The sequence below is a fragment of the Opisthocomus hoazin genome, chromosome 4, assembly GCF_030867145.1.
Source record: "Opisthocomus hoazin isolate bOpiHoa1 chromosome 4, bOpiHoa1.hap1, whole genome shotgun sequence".
NCBI lineage: Eukaryota > Metazoa > Chordata > Aves > Opisthocomiformes > Opisthocomidae > Opisthocomus > Opisthocomus hoazin.
Window position 1 is genome coordinate 63361415 of NC_134417.1, and position 11320 is coordinate 63372734.

Sequence of the window (11320 nt, forward strand, 5' to 3'; positions counted from 1 at the left end):
GCATTTTCCGGCAGAGTAGCTGGCACAGATTTGGGGCTATCATTTAGGATATAAATATAGACAGTTGGTGTAAAAGGCAGGTGTCCATATTTGAGTTAATCAGCTTATGCTTTCTGCAGAGCGGAGAGAGAAACAAGCCACACCACAGGGCGATTCATCTGACCTGCCTTAGATACCACTCCTGAACCAAGATGAATCATACCCTAGACAAACACATTTCTTTCCGTGAACTGTAAAAAGATATAGAGATGCCTAAATGGGACAAGAATGCCTAATTTTTAGAGGTCCAGCATTAGGTAAAATGAATCCTGACTGTTGTGCCTGTATTATACTGAAAGCCCACAGCACTGCTCCTGGGAAGGCATTATAGACATGGTAAGCTTTCCTTAAGGAGGGAAATAAGAATTCAGGTCGAGTGGAAGAGTACTCTAAACTTGGCCCAAAGGGCTTGAAGGGAGTAAAGATTTTCCAACACCAAATAGATAACTGTGGCCAACCCGCTGAAACTGGGAGTCACTATTTCAAAGGAAGCAAGTAGAAAAAAAGTGCCTTTTTTGGGGAGGGGGACAAGATTACATAGGGTTTGTGATCTTTCTAAAATTGGCTGAGCAAAGTAAGAGTGAAAAGCGTGTCTAGTCTTCTGAGCGGATCAACGCTCCCTGGTAAGGAAGCACAGAGCTGCTTTGTGCAGGCATGTATGTGCAGCTACAATGAACGCAAAGGGAGGACAAAATATTGCAGATCCAAACAGACGGATTCTACACCCCCTGCGCAGAGGCTTAAGTGAATCCATAAGGAAAAAGCCAGCAGTGATTTAGGTCAGACTAAAACCATTGTTAATACAGAATCCCTGAATTAGTTCCACCTTTAAGGAAAAATGTTCTTCTATGCAAGAAGATACTATGCAGAGGCAAGCTATGCCCTTAGTAACCCTCAGGATAATCTCAGGTTTATCAAGATGGGGTGAGCAAATATCAAAATATTCAGCACTTTTACTGAGACTAAAGCCTTTTCCAATTTTTTTTTTTTTTGATAGTTTAGAAAACAGCCTGGAAATTTTACATGCACAGGCTTTTCCACAAGACAGAGAAAATCCTACATTTGGTTTGCTTTTACACATCACCACTGCTAAGAAAAGTTACTTAACGAATGAGATGACTTGAAATTACACATTAAATAAACTAAGGAAAGGCACAACCATGTTTCTGTTCTCTGTATATGTCTAATCCTACAACTGTTACTGCACAGGAATAGCTCTACTGACACTGATGAGAGAATTTCACTCACTGTGAGTGAGCTCCGCAAGTTAGTGTGATGTGTGTGGGTCTGATCTGCAAACGCTAACGACTGCAGCTTTTAACTTCAGAAAAAATTTTCAAAGGTTTACATTTGGAACTGCAAGTTCACACCATTTCATTTCAATAAACAAAATTAACTTTGAGATAGAAAAGGCAGCAAAACACAATAAGCTGATTTTTTGTTTGTTTACATTCCCTTCTAATATATGTTTGTATTTAATGTGATAAAAGGCGAAGTTAATACTCTGTGCCAAGTTTCAGACAAGTGTGAAATTTCAAGGCTTATTAGGTTATTAAGCTTCTGAAATAAAGATTTATATTTACAAAAGAAGTGCTGACACCACCTGAACTCTGAGCAGCGGTAATGCCACCACAACAGCACGGTTCATAGACAGTGGGAAGAGCCCAGATTACCTTGTCCTAATAAAATCAAAGATTTAAAACGGAGGAAATTATTTCAAAGAATCACCTTTCTAGTGCTGTCATGTTTGCAGTCACGTTTGGGTTTAAATGATGGGAAAACATGAATCTATTTATATATTCTCAAGTCACACCCACAAAACAGGATCCCAGAGAAATTTTCGTGAACAGGGTCTGTAAGAATACAGAAGCAGTGTGTGTAGGTCGGTGTGTGTGCCTAGATGCATTATGTATGTAATCAACATGTAAAGCTCCATAATGCTGAAAATAATAAAATGTTGTGAATGTGTAAGGGTGGAAAGTGCATTTTACATAGATTATCTGCCCTAGTTCCTGTTCTTATTTTTGGAAAGCAATCAGCTCTTCGTGAGAACTCAGCACCACGCTGAGCCACCCTGGGGCTTTTCATGGCCCAGCCCTTCACTTTGCATTATCATCTGTTAGCAGCCACATCCTGTGCAGACTGATTCATTACAGCCAAGAACGGCAGCGAGAGCAGGAGACCCTCTGCATCCCAAGGTCTGAAATCGCTCTAACATACTTCTCTCACTTTACTATATGAAATAAAGCTATCTTTTCAAAGGGATTTCCAGCCATTTTTGTTACTATTCCAAATAAAAGCTTACTTTAAGACACTGAGTAATTTTAATTTGGGATCTTTGCAAATCACTTTTACTTGAAAACTTTCGTAATGCCTGATTTGGAAGACTATATATTCATCCCAATTTAATTCAAACAGAAAACCAAATAATTTTGACTCCTTTTGCCTAATAGCTATGGTCAAATGCAAACAAAAATCAGGTACAGATGATCCAGTTAATGAATATTTATTCACTGATTAATATGAAATACATTATTATTTTCAACTATGGTAATATTTTTGTTTTCTGTGAAGCTGAAGTGCTCATGTGGTCAGAGATAATATAGTATATTGAACTTGTATTTTTAAACTCTCAAATTTACTTTTTTACTATTTCTGTATTTTTAAATTCTCAGATTCACTTTTGAAATTGTATGATTTCCTAATGCCTAACTATCCAACACAAATATGTTATAAGTCAATAAAAAAATCCAAATTACTGTTACAGTCTTTCTATTAGTTTCCATTACACTGTATTTCTGTAATATCTTAATAGCTCACATCACTTTTAAGCATGAATTTAAATGTAAGAGCAACTGTGAGATCCTCGCTTTACACATAGATGAATGGATTTCAGGGATAAAATGACCAGCGCTCAGTGGCTGAGCTGGACGTACCAATCTTCAGTTTTAAACTTCCAGCTTTCAGAATTAACTACAGTGCTTTCAATTACATAGTTTGATGTATTTGTTTTAAAGTTGCCATGTACAGCTGAGTCTTTGTACAGAATTTTCCCGAACAGTCCTCTATGATGATTACAGCAACAGCAGGACATACGCAAATATTGTATATTAGCAAATTATATGACAGAGTGGCAGAGATACAGTTGCTGAACCATATAGAAATAATAGTTTGCTGGTACCAGTGCTACCATAGCACACAGTGAGGGATGTGTATTGATGTGGCAATAAGAGATCTGTCAAAAAGCATCAGTGTGGGCTCAGTCTGTGAATCCCATTTGTCTCCAGCATAACACGACTGATTACAGCTGAATTACAGTGACTTTAAATGTACAAGTCAATTTCCTACACTAATTAAAATTAGAGAAGCTATCATTTCTACGGTTAGCACAATTCAGCTCCTATACAACATCCAGTACAATCAAGAAGAATGGAATATATATCTCTGATTCAAATAGAAACTCAATAGCTGGAGTTCAAGGGAAATAGTGCTACTAATAATCCATAGAGTGCCATTTTACTGTGTCACTTGTAACAGGAACCGGATAGGAATAAACTGTGTTTGCGGAGACACTGATACATTAATGAATTTCTATGTTTCACGTAGAATCCATCTATGTTTCATGCAGAAACACCTCAAATAAACAGCTAAGAACATACATCATTGATATATAAATTCAGTATTACTGCAGAGACCTTGCATTCATGGTCTGCAAACAGTTGAAGGCATTGCAGAGATCATCATGCAACTGGTGTCAAAACTCCAGCAGCAGCCCATGCCTGCAACAGCATCTAATAATTGCAAGACCAGTGGAGTTCAGCTAATGTTAGAAACAAGAAGATATTTTTAGAATATTCCCCTCTTTTTGGTCATCTTTGTCCACGTTAGGCCAGCTTTACAAAAAGATTGGGTTTAGCTAATTGAGTCACTGCAGCAAAGGTGAACACTCTTTCCTGACCCTCTGCACTCACAAACTCATCCTTGTGACACCCAACTCAATGATGTTCCAATATCAAAACCTGTTAAAGCTTTCAGGGCAACGGCAATTGGAATGGGAGAGGGATGAAAATGTTACGCTCCAAAGGGAATCATTCCTATTTATCATTCATGAAGTGGTAACAGCAGATTACTAATTCTAACAGAAGATGAGCAATTCTAGAGTTGGTGGTACCTCTGGACTGTGTGTGGTGTCTGAGGTGTCAGGCTTCACACCTCTACCTTGCCTGACCTAAATTCTGCTATTCTGCTATTTTTAGCAAAGACCCTGAAATACAGCAGCTTGTGTGCCAGCCAGGACCCCTCAGCGCGTTTAACAAGGCTCAGCACCCCTGCTAACCTTCTCCTTTGTCAGTAGACCCTGAGATTAATGCGATGATTAGGTGGTTTTCTTAAATGAGGTATTGTTTCAGTTCAGCAACAGGAAAACTACAGTGCATAAAACAATAAAAGATTTTAAACCATTTAAGCAGCCTAAAAGCATATCTATATCCCTTAGGGCTCAAAGTGTCTTGAAAAGCTAGGAAAACCCAACAGTTTCAAATCCTCTCTCCCTCCACACACCCTACAGCCAACAACTGTACTCGACCTTCTCCTTTCTAACTATTCTGTCATCTTTAGCTCTTAATTCTGGTGGAGCAGCTCTGTAAATATAGCTGGAACTAAGAAACCATAATCTTCACAGCTCAGGGATTATCATCTCTTACCTTCCTGAGCTGTTTGCAAGCAGGTATTTAGCCTGGAAGCACTGTCTGGCCTCCCTGCCTACTTTTTCTCCCTAGATTTTTCGTTTGCCTTTGAATAAAAACAGTATGTGATCGCTCGGTGACCGTGCAGTTGGGCAGGCTGCAGGCAGCATCACCCAGGTGCCTCGGAGCGCTCGCAGCCACCGCCACTAAAACAGGACACTGACGGCGAGGAAACCCAAGCCCTTCGTTTGCTGCTTGGAATTTTTTTTCAGCTAGGTCTTTCAAAGTGCATTTCTGCTTCTTTACAGCTGGTTTAAGAAGACTGACTAATGCTTTAAAGAAGGGCAAGTTACCAGCTACATACCACCCCTTTATTTTGTCCTTGGGTTGGCAGGATGGCTGTGGGCGCCCATATGACAACCCCAGGCGTCACCCTGCTGCGAAGTCAGGCTGTGTATCTCTCTTCAGTTTAAAAACACACGCAAGAGTTTATCCATACAGCTCTGCAGTCTCATGCGGCTCCTAAAAATAGTCACAGCCTGCAGAGCAGCCTGAGAGGGGCAGGCCTTCACATTGCTATGTCAGCCAGGATTAAAAAAAAAAAAATCAAAAAAAAAAGCTTTCCTCATCCCCCAGATTAAACAAACAGGAGACTCTGCCCATTCACAGCTCCCTGCACATCCCCTCCAGCAGCAACAAGAGCCGTTCTGGCTGGGGGACAGGAGGCTATGGGCCCTCAGATCGGGGCTGTAAGCTGGATCCTCTCGAAAGATGAGTCACCCAACAGTAAAGTGAAAACACCGATCCAAAAAGCTCGGATTCATGCCTAGATTTCTCTCTCAAAGGAAGTTAAAGACAGCATTACGAGCACGTGTTTTCTAGTCTTTGTGCACTGCAATCTGCACAGCTGATTCAAGATTGCATGTTAAGGTTGGTGCCCCATCTATAGCGCACGCAGATCGCCTACCCTTTCCACAGCCTGCCTTACCCAGTCCTGCTCTGTAGTAGCAACGCAGTATCTAAACGCTCCTCCGATGCCAAGAACGACACTCTCAACAAAAAGCTTCAGCCAGACACTAATTAACACCCTGCTAACTGTAAACAAATGACCCAAGGAGCAGATAGCACCCCACAGAAGGCAGAGCTGCCTCCACGCAGACCTGTCGGGGTCCAGGAGGGCTTGCAAGCCCCCACCCCAGCAGGTTGCTTCCAGCTCCTCGCTGCTTGGTGACTGCTGCCTCCCAGGTCGCAAACTCCTGCAGGACCAACGTGCTGTGCAAGGTGGTACCGAAGCACCTCTCCAAGCCAGGCTGGGAACCCGGCACTGGCTGTGGGTACTGCTTTCCACACAAAGAACAATCATGCCTCAATAAAGCATGAAAAACTGAAGAGAGAAAGTTTTCACCTATCACCTGGCTGAAAACCAGTACTTTTTTTTCCCTGAATGTAAATACACACCCAGTGCAACACAACTTGAAAGCAATGTCAAGAACTTGGAGAAGTCTCGCCATCCTATGGGATTTTTTCTAGCTGAAACAGCCGTCAGCTACTGCACAGAGAACAGAGACCAAGTCCTGCAGGCTGGTTAACTTTGAACGACTGCATGTGCAGAAACAGCTGAAGCAACGTCATATGGACTTCTGTAAGCTAAGACAACAGTGATAAGGTCACCAGACCTCGTGGTTTGTTCGTTAACAGTGCTGCACTGATCTAAATGCAGTTCCATACCTCTTTAAAGTAGCAGCAGTTTAAGCTACTCACCTAGTGCCTTGAAGATCAGTGTCATTTGTAGCCCATTTTTGCAAAATTTGTTTTAAAATTTAAGTTGTGTAGCTCCACCTTTGTAACAAAATTACACCTGCTTGTTCAGCTCCCCTGAAGATTTTCTTATACATCCCAGTATTTTGGCCAGAACTGTCAATTCATTGTACGGAGAACGGTGATCCCATGCTGACAGAACTATGCCAGCAGAAACTCCACCAGCTAAGATACCAAACGCTTTACTGCAATCACCACTTTGTTCGTAGTTGAAGACTTTCACAGGAATACAAAACACAGTTTCAGAGGTACAGCTACATTTGTATATTTTACTCAGAACAGTTACTATAATATTCCAGCAAAACAGTTCTAGTACAGTTAAAGGTTTAGCTTGAACGCAAAACTCACCCCCCACCCAAAATTTTCTACTTTCAAGTCAGTATTAAATGCCACAAGACAACAACCACGACATTTCAGAAACACTGCTCTCCACCTTCTCTCATTTCTTCCTCCAGAGTGCTAGAGTACAGATCAGTCATGTCTTTGTATTTAAAATTTTTCACTGAAGTTTTCAGATGTAGAAGAGTTTAGGGAGATTGTCACCAGACAAGCACCAGCGTGTTTAATATGCAGAACAATATGCAGTTGACTTTTTCAAGCAGGATGCCTTTTCAACTGTTCCCTATAGAAGCCTCATGAATACTCAAAATGGAGCGATTACTACTTGGTATTGTACAGTTTGTTTATGGGGTACAAAGAGCCAGCCTGTCACCTCACCTTCCTCACCCTAGTAGTGCTGTGCACCTGATATAAAGGATAATGTTAACCAGATTATTCTAATTACACCCCGAATTCATAGGGCTCAGCGTCAGTAACACAGCTCTTTCTGGAGACTGACTGCTAGTAACCTACATTTCGATGTGCAATCAGTTACATAAACAGAAATGAAAACCTCAGTGTTTTGAGAGATAGGTTTGGATATTCTTGTTCAAACTTCGCAATTTTGATTCGTAGGCTTCCAAACAAGGTTCATCTTACCTATGTTTGGGTCCCGAAACTAATTAGAAGCTTCCGTATCTCTTGCCACATTCTACTCGTGGCCATAAAATCCAAGGAGGAAATTCACCCAGGGCTTAAGTACATGCAAATCCCTCAGATAGCTTCAGATATACGAGCCTGAAGATACTAAATTAAGTACCACCTGTGAGTACATGTGATAAATGCCCAACATCGCCTGTTAAACGATGCACATAACACTAAATAGCTTCAGCTACATGCAAGATTTTTTCAAACCATGCAAGATCCATCACTTCAGAAAGGAGTCACTGCAGTTAATATTACTTCCGTGAACATACAGACACGCCATTGATTTAAAGTTCTTAATGAGATACCCGCAGTTTATAACACCGTGACATTTATGAGCCTCACCACGTTCATAAGTCTCAGGTTTTCAACAGAAATAGTCGTACTGTTACTAGAACCAATACATGCACAGAGGTTGATGAGAACATACTGCTGCAGTACAAGAAGTCAGACACCTTCTCTCTGCAGGCTTGTTTTGAATTGTTTATTGAGGTTTAAGAAGTCATCCACATTTCTATAAATATAGACATTACTTGAGTAAGTGACTTACAATGTCACCAGTGCAGGTACATATATAACCAACATACAAAAGCTCCACTGGAAGCTACTTCAGTTTATTCAAAAAGGACCAAGATGTCATAAAAAAAAAAAACAGCTGTCACTTTCAGATATTGAAGACACTAAAGTGCATTTCTGGTTACCTCCTGGACAAACAGCTGCTGGTTAAAAAGTTTGATTATTTTTTTTTTAAACGTATCCAAGTTACATTGATTGACATTCAGGTTTGTAGCTGTCATCCTCCTGGTACATGGCAGCAGGTAACAAAAATGTATTACTTTGCTGGCTGAGTAAGAGGAGGAAATAGATTTTGCCTTTTTTTTTTTTTTTACTTTTTTTTTTAAATCTGGTATTTCCAACAAAAGTTTAAAGAGAATCTAACATTCTGATGAATTTTTACAGCACCACTAAAGTTAGTCTTAAAAATCCAGGCTCTGTTTTAGCCCTTTTAATTGCTAGCTGAGTATCTAAAGAGTCACTTGAAGCTCTGTACCAGTAAGAAAAACTACCCTCCCTTTTCCATCAAGCACTATCCTGCCCAGTTAACACTGTTTGCACACTCTGTAAACAAGAACAGCTTAAAGCATAATTAAAGCAGAACACAGGCCCATCTTTAAAAATCTTCTTCCCCCACTTCCCACCCCCCCATGCCCCCGGCAGTGTCAAATGTTTCGAGTGTATAAAGCATTATTACATTCCTAACCACAAAATACTTTAAGAGTCATGATAAAAAAAGCGTATGTTGAAAGTGACATAGCAATACCACTTTAATAAAATGGGGTATTTTGGGGAGATACAAGATGTGCTCCACTACTTATAACTCCGTCTTTACTTCATCATAATTTAGTTGCCAGAAAAGTCACCAGTAGAGCAAAGAATGCTGCACTGGTTAGAACTACAATCGCCAGAGTTGTTTTTTGTAGCTACTTTACTGCAATTAATTTACTTCTAACTTGATAGCAGGAGGACATAATACTCATCATTCAAAAATAAATTACTAATTTTGAATAATAGTTTAAACCTGATTAGCACTGTATAATGACAAATGGCTACTTCTAAAAAATAAAAGCCTTACATACCAAAAACATGCTATATGTTGGGAAACCACTTTTCCATGCTCCAGTGTGTTGTTTACATTTTTTACTTGTCAAAAAGTCTTTCTTTTATCAGTAGAAGAATCCACAGCACTTAAATTTCAAGTATTTGAAAGGAACGTGATTCAATTTCAAAAAGTGCCAAATTAAAAAAAACCTACACATGTAGCCAAGCTTTCGCAGAAATCCCCAAACAAGGTAAAAAAACAGCCTCTCGAAATAATGGTTACTAGCTTCATACATGTTTTTAAAGCTGTATAATGTTCACCTAAACACTCCACTTACGAGCATCAGAAGTTTAAAAAACACAGAACACCTTCAACGCAAATTGCTTGCAGAGGGCACCCTCAACATATGAATACAACACTAAGCAGAAAACCCTCATTTTATTTGGCTATTTAGACATCCATGTCACATATACCCACCCATCCATTTCCTGATAGTATTACATCATCTATCGGGGCTTCTGAAATAATGCAGAGCCATAAAACTCAGAAGAGACTAGTTTAAAAAAAAAAGTTCCATAACTGCACAGCCTTGCACACGTCAAGATTGTGCAACTGATTGTTTAACGTAACTAAGCTTAACGGCATCCAAACCAGCAGGCCTGGGTTTGGAAGCTGTCTTCCGTCAAATTTTGACCACGTAGCTACTCTAAAATAGAAAGGTCAAAATAGAACTCATCTCTTCTTTTTCTGCTGCCTCAACATTTTCCTTCGCTTAATTATCATATCATGTAGTTTCTCCAGTCCCTCTTTGAGTCCGTCTCCAATGATTGCACAGGTAGGCTGCAAATGCCAGGGGGTCGAAGAACTCAGCTCGCTCATCGCTAACATTTTCTCAATTTCAGAAAGGGAGAGAGAGTTCCTCAAGTCCTGCTTGTTAGCAACGATAAGGACAGGCACTCCTTGATTTTCAGATATCCTAGTAATTTTATGAAGTTCTGTTTTGGCCTCCTCCATTCTCTCAACATCAACGGAGTCCACCACGAACACAATGCCATCGGTGCACCTCGTGTACGACTTCCACAGCGGCCTCAGCTTCTCCTGGCCGCCCACATCCCAGAAGTGGAAAGTGACCGTTTTCGAGTTGCCCAGCGTCACTTTGATTTTCTCCGTGTTAAATCCTTTCGTGGGGACGGTGTTGACGAACTCATTGAACTGCAGCCTGTAGAGCACGGTCGTCTTCCCAGCGGAGTCCAGCCCCAAGATGACGATGTGGAAACTCTGGAAAGACGGCAGGCTCGAGAGGATCGGCGTCTGGTCCGAGAGTCCATTCCCCATTGCCAGCAGGGAAGGTGACAGCAGGCTGCCACGAGCAGAGGCCGGCTCCCACGGCTACGCCCGCCGCCGCCCTACGCTCCGATCCTGCCAACGACACAACCGACGTTAGCCTATGGCTCACCCCCCCCCACCCCGCCGCCGCCTCGGCCGGGGTTTCGCCGCCGCCCCGACTGTGAAGGCGGCCGCGGGCAGCGCGACGCGGATCGCCCCACGGCCCCGGCCCGGCCCAGCGGGCGCCGCCGCCCCCAGCACTGCGGCTCGCCGGGCCCCGCCGCCGCCCCCCGGCCCCGCCGCCGCCGTCCCCCGGCCTACCGCTGGGCCCCGCCGGCGGGCACGTCCCTCAGCGCGGGGAAGCGACACCAGCCCGCGACCCCATACCCGCGCGCCGCAACCGCCGCCGCGACTCGCCCGCCTCTGGCGGCCGGGCCACCTCCCAGCCCGCGCCTAGCCCCGCGCGCCCCGCCCCGCGCCCCCCATTGGCCCCGCCGCGCGGCGGGGGCGGGGAGCAGGGCGCGCTCCGCCTCGCCTGTTGGCCGGCGGCACCGGCCACTCACCGGAGAGCCCGGCTCGTACCGTCCTCGCCGCAGCGCTGGGGCCGAGCGCGGCCTCCGCGAAAGGCAGGGGCGCGCTGCGCTCTGCCCACGCCCTGCCTGAGCGACCCCTCTCCGCCCGCCCCGCCGCACGCGGGCCCCCCTCGGGGAAAGCTGCCGCGCCCTCCTCCACGGCGCGCGGGTCCCCAGCCCCACGGGCGGGCGGCGCCAGCAGCCTTTTGCCCCCTGCGGCGGGCGGGCGCCAGCGCTCCGCCGTGCTTGGCGCCCCG

At 43.6% G+C, this 11320-nt stretch overlaps 1 protein-coding gene across 2 annotated transcripts; it reads right to left on the bottom strand.

Moving 5' to 3' along the window:
- Positions 1 to 8035: 8035 nt before the first annotated feature.
- ARL4A (ARF like GTPase 4A) lies at positions 8036 to 11295 on the bottom strand. 2 transcript variants are annotated; one of them, XM_075419249.1, is made up of 2 exons: positions 11055 to 11295; positions 8036 to 10584 (listed from the first exon to the last, which is right to left on the bottom strand). In XM_075419249.1, exon 2 carries the CDS (start codon positions 10498 to 10500, stop codon positions 9898 to 9900), a length of 603 nt encoding a protein of 200 aa, XP_075275364.1. In that variant the 5' UTR covers positions 10501 to 10584; positions 11055 to 11295; the 3' UTR covers positions 8036 to 9897. The 2 variants fall into 2 exon arrangements, with proteins under 2 accessions (XP_075275364.1, XP_075275363.1); XM_075419248.1 differs by lacking the exon at positions 11055 to 11295 and adding an exon at positions 10813 to 10906.
- Between the last annotated feature and the right edge of the window lie 25 nt (positions 11296 to 11320).

What these genes read in the sequence shown, in the direction of transcription:
- ARL4A (XM_075419249.1), bottom strand. Translation starts at nt 10,500, where the DNA reads ATGGGGAATGGACTCTCGGACCAGACGCCGATCCTCTCGAGCCTGCCG.